The 21,080-nt window shown below is 43.5% G+C and overlaps 1 protein-coding gene across 3 annotated transcripts in view; it reads right to left on the bottom strand.

The window, feature by feature from the left end:
- Positions 1–10,527, bottom strand: part of Cdk15 (cyclin dependent kinase 15) — a 100,259-nt gene extending 89,732 nt beyond the window's left edge. For 2 of the 3 annotated variants that reach the window (XR_008220840.1, XM_052749547.1), the window contains exons 1-5: positions 10,290–10,527; positions 9,468–9,617; positions 9,091–9,185; positions 6,493–6,594; positions 3,739–3,818 (exon numbers count right to left, since the gene is read on the bottom strand). Coding sequence is in view for 2 of the 3 variants with exons in the window: in XM_052749547.1 (XP_052605507.1) it covers positions 3,739–3,818; positions 6,493–6,594; positions 9,091–9,185; positions 9,468–9,617; positions 10,290–10,415 (553 nt within the window). In the remaining variant the exon portion in view is untranslated. The remainder of the gene's footprint in view (positions 1–3,738; positions 3,819–6,492; positions 6,595–9,090; positions 9,186–9,467; positions 9,618–10,289) is intronic. The other variant, XM_052749548.1, reaches the window with a different exon arrangement.
- Positions 10,528–21,080: the final 10,553 nt, after the last annotated feature.

Here is a 21,080-nt window from a genome sequence, read left to right as displayed (position 1 = left end):
ATGTCACAGGCCTGGATTCCCATCTACCTCAGGAGATCAAGGCTAGCCTGGGCTACAAGGTGAGTTCAAGGCCAGCCTGGGCTACAACTCAGTGAGACACTGTCTCAAAATGAAAAGGAGGGCTGGGCTAATAGCTTAGCCATGGAGCACTTGTCTAAGCATGGGTGAGGCCTTGGCTTTGATCCTCAATACCACAGGGAGAAAAAAATCAGGGTAGTAGGGACTTGTGTGTGTGCTGTTGTGTATCCAGGAGTCAGCAGAGTGCCTGGCCTTCTCAGGTACCCAGTACGTACTGTAGCATGAGTACCCATGAAGTTATGAGTGTTTGTCTGAACTGAATTTGATTGACTGTTGGCCATATGATACAATATCTCTAAAAGTGTTGTGAGGACTGAAGGAAGCATGAAAGCTTATTAAGATTTTCCCTTAGTATTGTTTCAGACTTTTGTTATTTTCATGATATTATATATGACGATCACATGAACAGAAACATGCATTCTACCTATTGAGAGACTACTGTCCATGTAGCAAAATTCTGCTCAATCATTCCAGGCTGCCAACACCTTCAGAGCAAGCAGACTGCTCAGGAAGAGAATTCTTGCTTCAAGCGTTCAGAAAGAAGGCTGCCTGACTGAGTTTTTCTGCACATGGCTTTTGGTTGCCTTTTTAGCTAATGACTCTGGACTTTAGCTAATGACCTCCAGCTGCTCTCAGCTTGCTTCCCAGCCCTCCCCATTTAACCTCCTCTCTCTGGTCTCACATCCATCGAGATCTTAACCACGGAGAAATGAGCCAGTGTCAAAGTTCTTAAGTGGGGCCCTGCTCTCAAGGCTGCAAGCTTTCACACCGGAGGAAAGAGAAGCAAGCCATTGTTGGAAACTGGAAGTCAAAACCACCTCCGATGTGTCAAAATCCTTTCGTGGTTTTTCATATCATACAAGCAAAGCTTTCAGTAAGGGGCAGCCCATAAAACAAACCAAGAAGTCCACAGTGGAACCCCAACTGTAATTGTGAACACCTGTGTGGGAGGCAGCAGGCGGTAACTGTGCAATGCAGGAATGGTTGTGCATACAGAACAATACACCGGGGGCAGCAGAGGGGGGTGTTGAGTCAGGCTGAGAACATCTGTTAGCAGAACCTGCTGCTGCTGCTGCTGCAAAAAAAGGTTTCACTGTGACTGCCAGATGTGGACTTGGAGAACTTAGCTATGGGGAAAATGGGAACAAAGCCTATTGCGAGCAATCCGTGAACTCAAGCTCACAAAAGGCAATGTCCAGAGAATGAGAGCCTTGATGAAGAAAGCCTCCTCCTGTCCAGTGACCTGGAGGTTTCCACTATGTCCAGAAATAGTCTTCCACCTATCCGCACAGCTGTCTCCAAATGTGATCGTGCTCTCCTTTGGGCTACTCGTAAGCACACCAGTAAGTGCAGCGTCCATTACGTTAAACACTTAAACCATGTGTTCCCCCAAATTGCACCTGATCCTATCAAGATGAGTACCCACTTAAACTGATAGCCTCTTGGCCTTTCTGCTTGAGTTTAAAATGTTTCCCCGGGGCAGCAGAGGCTTTTTAAAATGGCATCAAATTGAGTTATGCCCTCATCTTCTGAATCGCTTTTTTAATGCCTGTTTGCATAACCTATGCTTCTAAGTTCAGTTCAAAATCTGCCTCCATTAGCCACACTGAGACTGACTCATTCTTGTTGTAAGAGAGCTTACAACAGCCTCTGTACACTTAATACTTGAATTGTCTGCTCTGCTAAGACTGAAAACACAGAATGAAGAATGGGGCGTTCTCGGCTCGTTGCTCACTCGGCTCTATCCTTTGCATCCAGTGTACTCAGTAAAGAAGGGAAGAAGACACAAAGCTAAGAGAGAACGGAAGGCTGAGGAAGGGCCATTTCTCCAGATTTTTTTTTTCCGGAGAACAACGGTGATCCCATCATTCAAATGACCCACACACGTGCGGTGGGGATACAGCTCAGTTGATAAGAATGCTTGCCTAGTGTAGTGGTTTGAATGAGAGATGTACCCCATAGGCTTGAGTATTTGGTTCCTAGTTGGTGGTATCGTTTAGGGACAGTGCAGTTTAGGTGGAGGAAGCCCATCACTGAAGGCTTGGGGTTGAGAACTCACTCACAACATCGCCCACTTCCGGTTTGCTCTTTCTGGTGTGTGTGTGTGTGTGTGTGTGTAGCCTTCTCTTAGCTTCCCATTCCTGCTACCATGGAATACATAGCTGTTTGCTGCTCTGCCTTACCCAACATCCCCTCTCCCACCGATGGACTCTTATCTCTTTGGAACTGTACGCCAGATAAACTCTTCTTTAAGTTGCCTTTGGTCATGGTATTTACCACCACCACAGAAAAGTAACTAATATCCTCAAGCACACTTGAGGCCCAAGATTTGATTCCCAGCAGGAAGTATAAAACTGAATGTGGTGGTACAGCTGTAATCGTAGCCCTTGGGAGAGACAGGCAGGGGGTTCAAGAGTTCAAGGCCAGCCTTGGTTACGCAATGAGTTTGGGGCCAGTCTGAACTCTACGAGACACTGTCTCAAACAAAAAACAGAAACCTTACGTGAAATCTTGATAAATTGTATTCTTTTATTTCATTATGTTAGTTTTAAGTTTATAAATTATTAGTATTAAACAATGTGATATTAGTATTAAATCTCATTGATCAGTAAAAAAAAGTAATAAAAATAAAATAAAATTCAAGAATAAAATAATAGCAGTGAGTATTCATTGAACCTGAGAAGAGACTGTGATAAGCGTCATGTGTTCTCATTGGATCTTTGTAACAGCTCCATGAAACATGCCTGTTACCAGCCAGTTTAGCTGTAAACTCAGTCTAGGGGATCGGTAGACCTGGAATCGTGCCATTAGGACCTACAGCCAGATGACGCAAACTTGGACCTGTTCACCTCCTTCCTGTGCTGCTGAGGGAGCAGAAAAGACACAGGAAGCTAGGTTTGCCAAGGCATGCCTGTGATGCCAGCTCTTGGGAGGCTGAGGCAGGAGCATTGCGGGTTTGAGGCCAGAGTGGCTCCATAGTAAGTCTGAGGCTGGCTTAGGCAAATTAGTGAGACCTTGTCTCATTTAAAACAAACCAACAGAGATGGCTCCAGGGGGAGAGAGAGAGAGAGACTGCTGAAAGAACATGCCTTCAATTCTGGAGGCTGAAGCAGAAGGGTTCCAAGTTCAAGACCTGCCTGGGAAACTTAGTGAGACACTGTCTCCAAAAAAAAAAAAAAAAAAAGTGTGTGTGTGTGTGTGTGTGTGTGTGTGTGTGTGTGTGTGTGTTGGTTGGATCCTTGGTTCAACCCCTAAGTACTGCAGGAAAAACAAAAACAAAACAAGAAAACATGCTATGCTATGATCAGGCGAATCCCCCACCAAGAATTACTATGATGTTACACTTTCTCTTTCTTTTGAATGAATCTCTGTGGGCTGTATAGACATGGTTTTAGCTTGAATCCAAGCATACAGAAAACATTTAGTAAACGCTCATAGAGGTCATAATATGGACAGTAGTTTTGAACTTTGTCTTCAAGAACAAATGCTAAAATAATAGTGTAAATAATCTTGGTAAACTGGCAACAAAATCAAAATTTGAAATTATAATATCACTTCTAGAAATACCAGAGACCACACGGTGAGTGGGTAGACTGAATCCTTTGCAATGTTTTTACCAAGTCCAGTAATCAAAACAATCTCTGGGGTCTCTGTTCTTACCTTCCCGGATGGCTGTGAAAGGGACACCCTCCTCTGCGTTCATGCTGATGACCTTTAGGGCTACTAGTTGTCCATTTATCCTAGAAAGGGGCGGGGCAGACACACACACACACTCACTGAGATGGTTCCAGGCAACAGCTCCCACGAAGATGTGAGAACAAAAGCGTCCCTTCACAGCATGCCCTCGTACATAAACCTACCACTGTCTCAAGACACCAAGCCCATTACATAGCACACATGTGGCAGATCTATTTCCAAGCGGCCTTCTCTTTACTCATTGTATATTTTCTTTCTAGAGCATTCAGAGAAAGCAGAGAGGCACCCGGAGACCACCTCCCTCCTGACGTTTGCCGGTCCCTTTGGTGCTCTTAAGCCAGCCTCGTACGCCACCCAACTTTGGCTGTGGCTTCATAACAGTCTCCTTGCGTGAACATTTGTGCTCTGTTTTGTCCAATCTCCGTAGAGTACCTGGAGACATTTTCAAGTGAAAGTCAACATGTCACTTACTTTTTAAAACCTACTGTATCTCCGTGTTTCATTTCAGGTAACAGCCAAATTCTCTTTCTTTTTTCTTTTTGTTGTTTGTTTGTTGTTTGTTTGTTTTTATTTAGTGGAGGGTAGGGAGATGTGGGTCTTGAAATGTAGCTCAGGCTGGCCTCCAACTTTCAATTCTCCTGGATGAGGCTGTTAACAGCCAGTGTCTTGCAGTATTCTCCAAGATTTACCTAAGTCTCACTCACCATTCTCTCTCTCCTTCCCTCCTTCTACTCACCATTTATTGATAATTTTGTTGTGATATTAGGTAAGCGTAGAGATCCAAGAAGATCTTTTAAGATCATGCTGTTTCTAATACAGTGAGATCCACTGTCAATAATCTGTTCTCTCTCGGTTTCACATTTTCTCTTATTATTCATGATATTTTTAATAGACAAGTTGGCCTTGAACTCATCCCAATCCTCTTGCCTCAACTTTTCAAGCACTGGGATTACAGGCATAAGCCACCATGCCTGGTTTTACCATTCACTCTTACACAATATGATATTTAATAATGTTACACTATTTTATCATACAAACACACCACAATGTATTCTGCCAATTCCAAATTCTTATACATTGCAGTTTGGGGTTATTTTAAGAATTCTGTGATGGGCATGGTGGCTCCTGTTGTAACCCTAGCCCTTGAGAGGCTGAGGTAGGAGGAAGGTTGCCACAAGGTCAGACTGGGCTATGTGGTGAGTTCCAAAGACTAGCTTGGGTGAGTGTGAGACTGTTTCCCTGAAAGAAATAACGGGGCTACGGGAAAAGATTTAGCTACAGAAATGATCATCATAGGTTTCCTTTGATTTGGTTTTTTGCTTTGAACTTCATTTTAAAAGAACAATTTTAGAATTCTAGAAAAACCGAGAAGATAGTCTAGAAAGTTCCCATATCCTTACACTGGTTTCTTCTACTGTTGACTCTTACCTAGTACAACTAATGAACCAAACTGGACTCGGTGACCCCCACCTGTAATTCCATTGGGAGATGGGGGTAGGGGGATCAAGGAGTCAAGGTCATCCTCGGCTACATATGAAGTTCAGCCAGAACTGAAATATACAAATCTGTCTAAACAAAACACTAAATGCGTGTAAAATAGTGATAATAATTAATGAACCAATATTGATTCATCATTATTGAAGCACACTAGGATTCCTTCAGTTTTTACTTCATGCCCTTCTTATTGTCCAAGATGCTATCCAGAACCACATTGAGTTGTTGGGTCTCAGGCCCCTCTTAGCAGTTTGCCACTTTTTCCTTGGGTTTGGTGACCTGGATGGTTTTGAGGTGCGCTATTCAAGAACTTTGTAGAGTGCTCCTCTCTTAGAGTTTTTTTTTTTTCCCTGACGTTTCTCTTGAAATTAAACTGGGATTGTGAACTTGGGGAAGGTCAAGAGCCATCTTGACCATATTGTATCATGGGGGCATTCTTTCGTCATGACTTGGGACTTCTGATGTTGACTGTAACTGCCTGTCTGAGGTGGCACTTGTTCAATGTCTATTGTAAAGTGACTATTCCCCACCCTATTATAGGATTGACATCACTGAGTGTAAGCTGCACTTTGGGCATGGATACACAGAGATCCTCTTCTGAGAGAGTAGATCCGGGTAAGATAACTGAAGTTCCTTTGCATGGAAGATTTATCTCTTCCTCTTATTTATTAATTTATCGAGCCGTTCATTTGTAGCAGCAGATTCATAGATATTTTATTCTTTGGGTTATAACTCAATACCACTTAATTTTGTGCCCTGGTTTTGGCAGGTTTTCCCCCTTGGAAACTCTTCCATTGAGGCCCATGCCACTTTGCCAAACCCCTCATGAGCGTGGGCTTAAGCTGTTTTTACGTTCACAGTCCGGCCTATGTGTTACGTCGATCTTTAATTTCAATTTCTTTACTTTTGGAACTGCATTTCCCCAGTCTTTTCTGTTTGTCCTTCCCTCACCTTTTTCTTTTTTTAACTTGTGATCCTCCTGCCTCCGCCTCTTTCAGCAAATCTTACCAGTGTGTGCCACCACAGCTGCCCCCCTCCCCTTTTCACGGGAACGTTTTACGTAGATTTTTATCACTTGCTTTCGTTTGCCTTTCAAGTTTTGAACTTAAAATTTTTATGATGTTTAGAATTTCCCAGAATATTTTACTGAGAGCATGACTCTGTAAAATTCTATTCCACCCACCCATTAAAAAAAAAAAAAAAAAAAAAAAAAAAAAAACCAACCTTTTTGGTGAAATAGGTTTAGACATGCTTTGCACTTTCAGAATTTCCACTGTTCTCCGATCATCATGGGACACATGGGCAGTTTTGAAATACTGAAGGCATCTATTTGGAGGAATTTGATTTCATCTGAGGTTGCCAGCATTGATTCGGCTATAGCTGCTTCAAAGAAGCACTCATTAAAGTGCTCTCTGGAAGACAGGTAGACAGTGGGGCCCCACGACCACCCCATTCCTTTATGCCAAATATTATGTGCATCAACAGACCTCCCCAGCCTAAAGGCTGCGCCTAGTTCCCCTTTCTGTACAGTTACTGTGCATTCTCTTGCTCATTTAAATCTTCACTCCACTGCATTCTTATTCTTCATTCAGTTTTCAAGAAGGCTAGCTGTCCCAGCGCTGTTTGGGGGAGCGTTTTCTGTTTCCTGTTGACTTGAAAGGTCACCATGCTTATTTATTAAATTTTACTAATCACTTGGATTTGTACATATTCAGAGCTTTTTAAAATCATTTTTCTGCCAGGTGTAGTGATGGATGCTGTAATCCCAGCCCTGAGACATAGATAGGAAGATCACAAGCTCAAGGCCAGCCTGATCTACATACTGAATTCCAGGTTAGCCAGGGCTATATTCGCAAGACCTTGATTTTTTACTTTGATTTATCATTTATAGCTGTGCTACACAGCTGTTCTTAGACTATAAAACCAGCTCTCTGTGTCTGTGGGTACCGTGTGTGTGTGTGTGTGTGTGTGTGTGTGTGTGTGTGTGTGTGTGTGTTCAATCAATCACAGACTGGAAATATTTGGGAAGAATATTGGTTGTGTATTGAATGTGTATTGACTTCTTTTCTTGACACTCCCTACACAATACAACATCCAGCTATTTGCATAACATTTCCATTGTATTGGGTTGTATGCAAATACCGTGCCAATTTTTGTAAGTGATTTGAGTATCCATGGATTTGGGTTCCCAGGGTCAGGGTGGGCGTTCAGTCACCACTTCCTTAAGTATTTCAAGGGGCCCCTCTAGTTAGTACACACCAAAACCTGAAGTCAGAGAGCCACTGACATCTCCATGGTATTGGGTTCTGACAGTCCTACTCTTTATGGTACTTGGAGATGGGATTTTTTTTTTTTTTTTGGTCTTTTGAGACAGGGTTTCTCTGTGGAGCTTTGGAGCCTGTCCTAGATCTCACTCTGTAGACCAGGCTGCCCTCGAACTCACAGAGATCCACCTGGCTCTGCCTCCACAGCCAGTGGAGTGTTGGGGTTAAAGGCGTGTGCCTCCACAGCCGGCCAGTGTTTATTCTTATTTATTGTATTATAAACCTTTCTCCCCCTCCTATGTGAGATACGTGTGTGTGTGTGTGTGTGTGTGTGTGTGTGTGTGTGTGTGTGTGTGTATGTGTGTGTGTGTGTAATCCTTCTGTGGTATATTTTTCTTTTCTTACATATAATACATATATTATTCTTTTGTGGCAAGGTCCCCCACTGAACCAGGAGCTAGCCTGGTGGCTAGCAGCCCCAGCAAGCCTCCCTTCTCCACTCCCTCCTCTCCTCACAGTACCGGGGTTATAGGCATGCATAGCTCCACCTGAATTTTTACATGGTTGTGGGGATTTGAACTCAGGTCAGGAAGCATTTCTAGTGCACTTTTATCTTGTTACTAAACTGAGTTCCTTGAAGGAAATATTTTATATTCTTAGTTCCTAGGATAATCTATGATCATGAATCAAATCCTGGTCCTATACAATACATTTAAAATTGTATTTCCCTAACAATCTTCTTTTAACAAAGACAGTAACAAGTATACAAATTCTAAGATAAATAAAAATACTTAGTTTTAGAATATTTGGTTTTTTTTATTTTATTTTTTTTTTTTTTTGGTTTTCCAGACAGGGTTTCTCTATGTGGCTTTGCCTTTCCTGGAACTCACTCTGTAGACCAGGCTGTTCTCAAACTTACAGAAACCCTCCTGCCTCTGCCTCCCGAGTGCTGGGATTAAAGGCATGTGCCACCACCACCTGGCTTATATTTTTTAAAATATGACTACCTTTAAATTATTATTTTCTCTATTGGAGTACCATAAATTAAGGGATAAGGTTTTCCAGCTTTCTTACCCTTACTAGAAGGCAACCAGAAAGACCAGAATTCCATCTTAGAACTGGTACCTGGGTTTTGGATAAATATTCTTTATTTTCAGCCATTTTGTATATTTTACAGATGCAGAAAATGCAGGGCATAGTTTTTTACATACCCCACACTTTGAGATTTTAAAAAGGGATAAGAAAAACTCTCTAGAGACACTTTACCAGCTGGGTTTCTTCATAGGTAGTAATTGTTCTTTGGGTCAACAGTGGAGAAAGTTGACCTTCTTCAGTGGTTGATTTTAGCTAGAGAAGAGCTGTGTTGTTGTTGGGGTGGGGGTTGTTGTTGCTGTTTTCGTTTTTGTTTTATTTTCAAGGCTGTTAAAAATCACCACACCTCCTTCCTATTGACCCCAGAAGTCCTGCCACAGTCCCAAGGGCTGTGAATGTCTGTGATATGTGAATTTATAATGCCATAGGAGATACCCCCATCTAAAGTCTCTGCCGAGTCACTCACCTGCTAATCCCCTTGTAAACTTTGGCATAAGAACCTTCGCCCAGCTTCTCCAAGTTCAAGTAAGATGAGGCTGCTCCAAAAGGGGGGCTCTTCTTCTGCTCACGGGGTGGGGTGAGAGGTGGGAAGACAGAAAAGGCACTTATAAATAATGTTGACTTGTCTTTCCCCAGAGGCATTAGATAGCTCTGTGTGTGTGTGTGTGTGTGTGTGTGTGTGTGTGAGAGAGAGAGAGAGAGAGAGAGAGAGAGAGAGAGAGAGAGAGAGAGAGAGAGAGAGAGAGAGAGAGACCCACACAGGCATCCCTGGAAGGTGAGGGTCAGCTTCCCTAGACAAGCACCCACAAAATTCTCCTTGATGCCCGTCAATGGCTCACTCACCCATGGCAACCCCTGCCTCAGATGCTCTTCCTGAAAAGAATCACTGTTACTCCGTGGCCTTTTACTCTCCAACTTCTGGCCACCGCCAGCCTGGCGTCCCCTGGCGTGAAATGAAGACTTGGAACACGATGCGCCTTTTATGTCCGTTAGCTAGAGGAAAAAAAGAAAGTACAGGAGCAAGGCGTGTACAAAGTCAACATTTGGTGGCTTTTCTTTGTTTTATTTGCCTGTTTGTTTTTTTTCTAAGCTTCCTCTACCCCCTAAAGGTACCTCTCCTGAAAGTCACCTTAGAGACCACCATGGTACCAACCGCTGAAATACTAAATTTCCCCTTCACCTGCACAATTTAACTCAGTCTCCTTGATGGGTATTTTCCAATTTCTGTTTAACTCAGTCTCCCCCACGCCCACCCACCTTCCTACATACTTAATGTGATGCCTTAGAATAATCTAGTAAGACATAGCTTAATAATCATGAGCTAATTACTGAAACTGAGAATCCACAGCGGACCTACCAGTAGGGCAGCTTACCCTCTGCAGTTTAGCCCTGCCATTTAGTGGCTCAGGGATGTCCGGAGAAGAACCACTTTCTCTATTTCAAGTCAAAGAGACCAAAGTCTAAGATTATTCTCCCTTTCTGGTTTACAAGCACATCCCAAAACTTGATAACTACGGCCATAAATCCTCTGTGACTTTAATAGAATTTTCTTTTTATGAGTTTAGACCTACCGCGGAGGAATCAGACCCTGGTACAAAAGGGAGCGTCTGTCTGAATTGCTTGGTTTACCAATAAAGAGAGATGCTCCTCCCGAGATACAAATACCTCCAACGCAGCAGCCTCGGCGCTCCCCGGCTGGCTTCTCAGACAGCTGTGCGCCTCCCCTCCCTCGGAACGGTGGTAGCAACTGCATCCTGGCTGTAGCCTCTTTGCACACAGCTCCTGACCCATAATAGTCCGGGTTCAAGGAGAAAACCCGCACTTGAACCTCTCCCCATCCGCCTCTCCTGTCCTCATTCGCTCCCTTTTTTGCCAGAGGTCAGCAGAGTGGAGCTTTCGTATGACTCACACGAGGGCTCTGTCTGGAGCAGCCTCATGACTTCAGCAGTTTTTGCTTATCAGTGCAAGGACCTACGCATCGAAACCGCAGCGGCTGGCGTTCATGTGTGCACACCCCAAAACAAGGAGGCTCTTACTGGACCGCATACGACTGGGCACACTGACGGCTCCTGCTCCAGCCACAAGTCCCCGCTGTGGCTACACTTGCTTTCAGGAATTTGCATTGACACAAGTTTATTGGGCTCCCCGGGCACTAAAGAGGCCAGCTGAGGAGCATTTTATCCTTTCTTTTGAGGCAATGTCTCCCACAATAGCCCAGCTACCCTTGAACTTGAAGCAATCCTTCTGCCTCAGCCTCTCCAGTTCTGGGATTGCAGATGTGAGCCGCCTGACTCAGGTTGGTTTTCTAACATTAAAACAAATTTGCAATCTAGCCAACTTTTAGAGTCAAAGAAACCACAGCACGGTAGGATGGGAAGAAAGCTGAGGATTCCTACCCCATCTCTGCCTCCGAGTTGAAGTACATCTCCTAGTCTGACAGGGAAGTCGTTCTTTCATTTATTTGAACACTACGTAATAAACACCTGTGTTGATGATCCTCCACAAACAGTGATGGGAGTCAAGGGTGGAGAGAGTTGGTGTGCACACTTGTAATCTCAGCACTCTGCAGGCTGAAGTTGGGGGATGGTGAGTTCAAGACTAGTGTGGACTATGTAGAAAGATTCTTTTTCAAATAAAGAAGAGCCGGGCGGTGGTGGCGCACGCCTTTAATCCCAGCACTGGGGAGGCAGAGCCAGGCGGATCTCTGTGAGTTCGAGGCCAGCCTGGACTACCGAGTGAGTTCCAGGAGAGGCGCAAAGCTACACAGAGAAACCCTGTCTCGAAAAACCAAAAAAAAAAACCCAAACAATCAAATAAAGAAGAAACGGAAGGAGGAGTGTGTGTGTGTGTGTGTATGACATAATATATCTTCTCATTTCCAATATCCCTTCCTCCCTTTAATATGCATATAGCTAATGTTTAGTGTATATAAATACCACATTAGGACTTGGCATTTCCAGGAATATGAACCAAACTGCTTTGTAGTCTGTGATCTTGGGCAGAACTTTTGTTCTGTGAGAGACTCATAATATTATTGCCATTGTAATATGCCAATCACAGGATGTAGGCTACATGTACACATGACATGTACAAAACTTTCTCTGAGAAAAAAAGAGTTGTTTTTTTTTTTTTTTTTTTTTTTTTTTTGGTTTTTCGAGACAGGGTTTCTCTGTGTAGCTTTTGTGCCTTTCCTGGAACTCACTTGGTAGCCCAGGCTGGCCTCGAACTCACAGAGATTCGCCTGGCTCTGCCTCCCAAGTGCTGGGATTAAAGGCGTGCGCCACCACCGCCCAGCAGAAAAAAAGAGTTTTATCTATTATCACAAAAGTATTGTGGTTATTTAACATCTGGACTTTCAGACACGAAATTTTAACTGTTATGGAATTTAATCTTGAGCATGTATTTTAAGTTTCATTTCAAAATTTCTACAAGAAAGTAAGGTATGGGGGCCCAAGCCTGTGTTTTCAGCACTTGGGAAACAAGAAAGAAGATTGCTATGAATTAGAGGCCAGCCTGGGCTACAGAGTGTCTCAGGACAAAGACAAAAAAGAGAAACAAATTGCTAGGTAAGAGCTAAGGCTAGCCTAGCCAATGATTAACTAAAATTTGAGACGTTTAGAAAATAAGAGAGACCAAGGCCACACACAGAACAGAGATGAGGCATAAAAACTGCTACACCTCAAAACCAGTTAACACCTGACTGACATACAGCTAACTGAAAGATCGTTTTTCCATCGTAATACATTTTCACTTATTCGTTATAACACATTTTCTCCGAAGTGCTCATTTTGGGTCTGGTGAGATGGTTCATTGGGTGCATGTCCCCACCATGCAGTCTGACCTGAGTTCAGTGGGACCACAGATGGAAGGAAGGAACTGACTTCGGCAAACTGTCTCCGGAACTCCCTGTGCGCACCATGACACATACACTTAATTAATAAACTAAGATGTTAAAAAAATTGAAGAACTGCTAATTCTTTCCTCAAAGAAGATTGTGGATTTTGTCACAGACAAATTACATCCTAGCTAAATGGGTGACACAGGCCTGGAGTCCCAGCACTCAGGTACCTGAGGCAGAAGGATCCTGAGTCTGAGGCCAGCCTGGACTACATATTAAGACCTTACTGAAAAACAAAACAAAAACCCTATGATCTAGGCCCGGATTAAGATAGTTTCATAAATTTTAGATTGGTGTGTGTATGTATGTTGGACAGCATTTCACTCTGTGTCCTGGCTAGCCTGGAATTCACCGTGTTGCTCACAGCAGCCTTCAACTTGTGGCAAGCCTCAGCTTCCCGGTTGCCAGAATTACAGGAGGCATACCATGCCAAATACATTTAAACAATTTTTAAATGACCAGCATTTGTGTTAGCTGAAGGGATTATATAGTTAACTCATAAATGTTTGAAAAGAATATCTGATTCTTTTAATTTTTTTTGTATATGCGTGTGCTTGTGTGTGTGTGTGTGTGTGTGTGTGTGTGTGTGTGTGTGTGTGTAGTAGATGGCTTCTTTCTTAAGGTTTAAATTGCTGTTTATGTACTAGAGAGGACTGTTGAAGGGAAACTGTAAAATGTTCAAAATTTTCAAAAATTAGATAATTCATGGTTTGCTGAAAGTCGAGGGGAAAAAAATCAGATGATTTTTTAAAGTGTTTCCTAGCTGTGTCCAAAACGATCATTTTTGTTACCAAAGATTTCTGAATAAGGACAGGGATTGAGATGATCTCCCAGCAAACTGTGCACCATGGCCGTTGATGCTCCAGACCTTCCTAGCCCTGGTGAACGTCCTAGAGGCTGCCCGGCCTGCTGCAGCTGCAGGCATGCGCACTGTTGCTGCTGCCCCTGCGGAGAGGAGCTGCCAGTATGAAGCTGATTGACAGCGAGAAGCCCCTGTGCCTGCTACCAGCCTAAAGGAACAGACCCAGACAGCAGCTCCAGGGCCAGGGCTCTCAGCTGTGCAGCAAGAGCCCTCAGGCCAGCTCAGAATGGCTCCCTCCTGTGCATCGCGCTCTTCCTGCCCCTCCTCTGTTTCCCGGGCTTGCATTTACCGCTCCTCCTCTTCCTCGTCAGCCTTCCTTCCTTCCAGGGAAGCTGGGTTAAGACAAATGGTAGCATCCGTTCGTTCATTCATTCATTTACTTATTTACCTATCGATTTGGTGTTTTGAGAAAGTCTCATGTAGTGTAGACTGGACTTGAACTTGGTATTGTAGCCAAGGATGCCGATGAATTCCCTGACCCCCCTGCTTCCACCTCTGAGTGCTGGGATTACAGGTGTGCGTCCCACACCCGGGCTGCCTTTTTTTTTTTTTTTTTTTTTTGTACTTAGCAATAAAACTGTAGTCTATTGATAATTTCAGCTTAGTTTCTCTATCATATTTTGACAGTCGCTTTTCCTTTCTCAAATATTGTGAATTCAAATTACTGTGTTTATTTGAGAGTTTGCGTACTTCTCCCATTTCCATTCTGCTGTTATTAAATTTCACAATTTTGGGGGGGGAGGAATATGATCTAATAATTTGTGGGTAATCACAGACGTTCCACAGTACTAACATGAAAAGTATGGTCAGAAATGTTGAAAATAATCTCTAATACCCACACAATGGAATACTAATGCTCAGAGCTAGAATGAGATCTTTACTTAATGACAGAGTGATCATCACGGTACACTGTTAAGTGAAGAAACAAAATGAAGAACGATGTCTGTAACATGTTACTCCTATCCTCAGGAGATGAGACAAAAGACCCCAAGGTGTGGTGGGGATCCAACCATTGCATCAGTGTCCCACTCTACCGAGGTGATAGCTCATACCTTGTAACCCCAGCATTTCGGCAGCCGAGGCAGGAGGATTGTCATAAGATTGATGATGGCCTGGAGAAATAGCAAGACCTTGGGGGCTTGGGGGGAAGGCAACACAAAGGAGCTGGTGTTGTAAGTTTACAACACACAGGAAGACTGAGGCAGGAGGATTTCCAGTTTAAGGCCAGCTTGGGTTACATAGTCAGACCAGACACTCTATCAAAAACAAACCAAGACAGACAGACAGACAGACAGAAAACCCTACAAATTAAATAAATAAGACACAATAGACATATGTAACAATGTAACATGATAGATGACATTTTGGATTCTGATTCTAATAAATCAATTGCAAAATGACATTTCTGAGAACAGCACGAAGGTTTAAACATCGCATTTGATTATTCTAAGAACTTATTTTTAATTGGCATGGTTATTAAAAACAATCCTGTAGTTGGAAATGCATGCTGAAGTACTTATGAGGGGAATGGGAATTTCTAGGCTTACTTTAAAATATTGCAAAAAAAAATTAATAATGCTGGGGAGAGAAAACACAAAATTATGAGGGTGGATGCTTATGTGTACATTATATATTTATCTGAAAATGTCACTATATATCAGTACCATGTATAATGAATACACAGAAGGAAGACTTTTTTGGTGTATGATGTATGAGGGTGTACCTGCTTATGTGGATTTGTGCATGTGTGCATGTGAGTGTCCACGTGTATGGAGGCCAGAGGTTGATGTTTGCTGTCTTTCCTCAATTGTCACCACTTTTATTCTTTGAGATATGGTTTCTTGCTGAGCCTGAGGCTTGCTGATTTGTCTAGACTGGCTTTACTCACTGGGCTATCACCCGCCCCCCCCCCCCCACACACACATTGAGTTTACAGGTCTGTACCACCATTTGGGATTTTTTATATGGCTTCCAGGGATCTGAACTTGGGTCTGCATGCTTCATCCTTCTTGTTAGAATGAGTGAGCCCCCCAACAAGCTTCCCCCGCAAGGAAATTAAAAAGAAAAAAAAAAGATTTAAAGTAAGTAAAGAAATAAAAATACCAGTCACCAATAAAGTCATAAAAAAGTAAAACAAGACAAAAATCCTACAAAATTGATTAGGGGGTTGGGGATTTAGCTCAGTGGTAGAGTGCTTGCCTAGCAAGCGCAAGGCCCTGGGTTCGGTCCTCAGCTCTGAAAAAAAAAAAATTGATTAGGCAGAGGCAGGAGGACTGTCATATGTTCTAGGCTAACCTGGTCTACATAGAGTTCCAGGCCAAACAGGATTACATATTGAGACCCTGTCTCAAAAACAACAACAAAATCAACTAACAAAAACTAAAAGAAGAAAAAAAACCCAGAATATCCTGAATAAAAAAGTAGAAAAACAATATTTCTTACAATGCATTCACACAGAGTCCATATCTATCTGTCATCTGTCTGTCCGTCCATCCATCCATCCACCCACCTATCTATCTATCTATCTATCTATCTATCTATCTATCTATCTTTCCATTTGTCCATCCATCCATCCATCCATCCATCCATTTATCCATCCATCTATCTCTATCTATCTGTCTGTCTGTCTGTTTCTATCCCTGCCTGTTTCTAACAAGAATGGATAGGCCGTCAATAGAATCACCGTCAACAGTTAGCCATGGCTAACTGTTGTTAGCCATGCTAACAACAGTTAGCATGGCTGTGACAGTCCCACTGTCTCGTCACTGCAAAGGCACCTGTCAGTGTCGCACGGTGCCATGCTCCACGCTGGCCCAGAGACTGATACTCAGTGTCATGGCAATGAGATGGGCACGATTATGACACCCATTTAGGCACTGGGTGAAGAGAGTCCTTCAGTTGATGCAGCCTTCGAAAAGTGACTAATTTTAGAAAGCACAATTTATAAAACTCTCCAAAGACACCTACTAAACTTCACAAATGGACTTAATGAGAAGGCACTAATAAACTATATTTTCACAAAAAGAATGAAATCTATGTCTGGTGTATTCCTCATTCAACATGATTCCTAAATTTAAATGATTCCTAAATTTAAATGATTCATTACATTCCGAACAGGGCAGGAATCGGTAAGCAACTGTCTCATTAATCAGGGGTACGTGATATCATCTTTGGTAAAAAGATGTACAGTTTGGACTGGCAAGATGGAAAGCTCTATGTGCTGATGCCAAGCAGAATTGCAAACACATGTTTTATTAGTCAGGGTTCTCTAGAGGAACAGAACTGATAGCGTGTGTGTGTGTGTGTGTGTGTGTGTGTGTGTGTGTGTGTGTGTGTACATATATATGTACATGTGATTTATTAGAGTGGCTTACAAGCTGTGGTCCAGTTAGTTCAACAATAACTGTGTCCCAATGGAAAGTCCAAGACTCCGGCAGTTCAATCCATGAGGCTGGATGTCTCAATGATTTTCAATATGTGTCGGAATCCCAAAGAAGCAGGCTCTAACCAGTGAAACCAGAGCAATGATAAACAGGCAAAGAGCAAAAACTTCCTTATTTCACGTCATTTATACAGAAAGTGTGGCCCAGATTTGAGGTAGCTCTTCCCACCTCAGATGATCTGGATTTGGGGTGGGTCTTCCCATTTCAAACAATTCAATGAGCCACTTGAGTTGTAGTTAATTCTAGATGTAGTCAAGTTGACAACCAAGAACAATTGTCACGCACGGTGTCTAGGTCTCCCTGGTATTTTTGCTTGCACGTGTGCTTCATGTATTGTATTATTGCATATTAATGCGTTATTTACTTGTGTTTAATTTTCATCGTGAAGCTGTGGTGTTAGTTCCCACACTGTCTTGTATTCCCACTATCTTAAAGGAAGAGTAAGGTACCAACCAACTGATGGTGTTTACAAGAGCATATGTGAAGAAGACGACCATGTCCCAAAATTCAGAATTTCTGGACCCTTGGGCACTGCTTGCACAGAAATGTCAAACATCCAATTACTATACTGAGCTTTCTAGCTTTAAGTTCTATTTTCTCACAGGCTGGAAGTGTAATTCAGGGATAGAGCCTTACTTAGCATGCACAAGGCCAGCGAAGGGTAGAGCAGGAAAAACACTTTCCATGTTCCTTGCCCTGGTTATAGATTCCCGCCTCCTGTTGGGCCCTGGACCCTGTTCCTTGGGTAGCTGTAGCCTTGCTGACTGACCTTGATCAGATGTCCTCCCTATGCCAAGTCCCGGCCGGTTTCCTTCCTCCTAAACAGCTTATGGAAGGTTCCTTGTTTGCGTATCCTGCATATTGGTGTAATGCTAGAATGTAAAACATCTGTAGCGAACTTCTGCCCTCCCAGGTCTTCCACTGTGCTGTAAGTCTGTATTTAAGGCCTCCTCCCTCCTTCAATAAACAGTGTCGGGCATTCTACTGAGACGTATAACCCGCTGTCTTGTCTCTCTTTTTAATCCTCAGTCCCTCGCTCGGACATGGTGAACGGGTAGTAATGCGGGCGTCGCTACAGCCTCCGATTCTGGCTTTATCCCACGTCATGGCCTTCACCTCCAAAAAGATAGTTGACATGTTGTGGATCAAGACTCAACCACAACGGGACGCCCAGGAATGCCAAGTAGGTCCACATGCTAAGATGACTGCAAAGCAATGACCTGAAAACCTTCTGATTACAAGGGGTTCCTGTGGCAGATGGCTCGGCCTGTACCACGGTGCACTGAGACCGGACCACTGTTTAATGAATGCGTAAGGAATCCTCAGAGTGTCTGTAGCTGGAGGGAAATTGGAAGGCTTCCTCTTTCCAGTCAGAAAGAAAGAAAGAAAAAGGGGCGAGGGAGAGAGCAAAAGAGAAAAAAAGAAGGGAAGGAAGGAAGAGAAGAGGAAGAGAAGGAAGGAAATAGCTACAATCTAGGCATAGTGGCCCACACCATAGGGAACCAGGGCTGAGGCAGGAGGATTGACTCTTGCGGAGGCTAGACTGGGCAGCATATCGAGGCCCTGTAGCATGAATTCTAATTGGTCTTAATAATAAAAAACCTGGAGTCAGATATCAGAGTGAAAGCTGAAAGATTAGAGAAGCAGAGCAACCAGCCACCAAAAAGACTTCTTCCCTCTAGGAATTCACAGACTGAAAGGGACCGAGCCACTGTCTCCACCCCGCCTTATCACTTCCTCTGGCCACCCAGCCACATCACTTCATGTTTCCTCCTCCCAAGTGCTGGGATTAAAGGCGTGTGCCACCACCGCCTGGCCGCTAGTGGCTAGCTCCGCACTCTGATCTCCAGGCAAGCTTTATTTGTTAGAGCACAAACACAAACACCCCAAAGCCCTCTACCACAAGACAAAACAATGTTTCTTCCTAAAGAGCAGGCGTTCCCCCTGTTCTCTGCATGTATAAGATTCCTTGATTGGTTGATTTTTTTTCTCCTTTGACTAGAGTAAAGGAAAATGCAAAAAATGAATTGATGATTTGGTCCCCACTGAAATGGAAGACCACAGTTTTTTCAATTTTATTTTAATTTTCCATTTTCAACATAATAGCTTAGGTTTTTTTTTTTTTTTTTGAGGTTTCTGTTGTTGTTGTTTGTTTTTTGTTTTTTGAGACAAGGTCTCACGATATAACTGTAGTTGGCCTAGAACTCTCCACATAGACCAGGCTGGCCTTAAACTCACAGCAATCAGCCTGTCTTTACCTCCCAAGGGCTGGGATTAAAGGTTTTCACCACTGGGCTCAGTTTTAACTTTTTTAAAAATTACATTTTTATTTATTTTGTGTGTACGGGAAGGGCTAGGGAGTGGGACAGGACAGAGAGGTCAGTCTGGAACTGAGCAGGAAACTCTTTCTTCTGACTAGCCCTCACGGTGCTGGAAGGCGCTATATGAAGGCCACTGGGGGAAAAAGACATCAATGATCTTCTCCAGCGTTAGACCCTGCATGCTGCGATACAGACCTGACAGCAGGCAAGGTGTGCCCACAGGTGACGTGGTGGCGTTACTGTTTGAAGTGTATCTGTGTGTGTGTGTGTGTGTGTGTGTGTGTGTGTGTGTGTGTGTTTATGTGTGTGTGTATGTATGTGTGTGTGTATATGTATGTATGTGTGTGTGTATATGTGTGTATGTGTGTGTGTATGTGTGTGTGTGTGTGTGTGTGTGTGTGTGTGGTGGTAGTGGGGGTAACTACCTGCTTTCTGATTGGATCTGAGTCCTGCTCCACACCAGGGACATCATACCTGGTACTGTAAACCTTGTCAAAAGCCCATGGTCGGGGTGGCTTCTAGGGAGACTCTGCTACTGTTGTTTTGCTAATTGCTCAGGTTATTAAATCACATCTTCTAAGACTCCTCTTTCTACCATAGGTTAGCGCTGCTCTCAGTCAACGGTTAATACAGAGACTCATTAACTGGTCAAAGAGCTGAGTATAAGTAACTAGTGAGTGTTCATCCCTAAATGGGACATCTATACCCACCCTCAAGGCTCAGGGGACATGAAGGTAGCGGGTGGGAAGAGTCCAAGAGCCACAGGATGGGAAGGATGCTCTGGATGCTCTTGTGGACGTGACGTGGCTATGGCACTCAGGGACTTACATGTGATTACACGCACAAGATCAAGCCAGTTTTTGGTCCAGCATGGTAGGAGGAGGGTCTCACAAGGCCCCACCCCTAAATGAGGGAGGTGGGGGTAAGACAAGAGGATTGTCTCAATTTCAAGGCTAGCCTGGGCTACATGGCAAGACACTACTGTCTCAGGAAACGAACCCAAACTATTGGCAGTTGATGGCTGCTGGGGAAGAGAGGTCAGTTTTCTTGAGGGGTGTGGCTCCAGTGGCCGGGACCACACCCACGAGTACGCAGTCGGTCTAACTGAACTCAGCGAATCAAAAAGAGGAGGAGATAGGCAGGGCATTGCTATCGGGGATCCAGGAGGAGATGCAAGAGTGGGTCGGAGGTGGATATGATCAAGATACATTGTATGCTTGCGTGAAATTGTCAAAGAATTAATGAAAGAATATTTTTAAAGGTCCACGAGGCTTTTCTCTCTGGTTGCTATGGATTTTGTTGACACAAAGGGTGTGCTTTATCTGGTACTGGGAAACGACACCCTTCCTGCGTGAACTGCGGGAGCAACTGTCTGCTGATCTGACGAAAGACCAGCAACACATTTTGAGATCCTTACGTATCAGGTAGACAACAGTCCACTCAAACTTCCTTTGTTCTGTGTAAGTACCTGGCTTTGTCAAACACGTCCCAATAAGCTTTGAAAACACTGCTTTATTGCCGCAGTGTGATGACTCAAATGGTATGAGTGTGCACATGCTTACACACACTAAATAAATGAATGAATAATGTAAAAGTGAAACAAAGCCCAATAATGTTGATACGTTTGTGCACCTGTCGTTGCTAAGTCCTGTGCTTTAGAATGCTCCTGTTGTCTTTAGCGTTGTCCTAAAGCTCTGTCGTGGTAAAGCAGTCTAGCGTGGAGCCTGGTCCCTTGACACTGAAGGGCACACTCCAGTCTAAGCAGTGGAGTTAGGACTGTTATTTAAAATGCACACTGGAAGTTATTGCTATTCCAAGATGCAGTGTTATGGGTATGTAAATACAATGAAATGCAAATTACAAAAAAAATGTGATCTGATCACTGGAACTATGTGTGAGACCTTATGAGGCTCCCTCCCCAGTCCCATTCCT

Source organism: Peromyscus californicus, unplaced genomic scaffold (assembly GCF_007827085.1).
Source record: "Peromyscus californicus insignis strain IS unplaced genomic scaffold, ASM782708v3 Scaffold_21__1_contigs__length_65335640, whole genome shotgun sequence".
In the NCBI taxonomy this organism is placed as follows: domain Eukaryota; kingdom Metazoa; phylum Chordata; class Mammalia; order Rodentia; family Cricetidae; genus Peromyscus; species Peromyscus californicus.
This window is presented reverse-complemented; position numbering and strand designations above follow the sequence as displayed.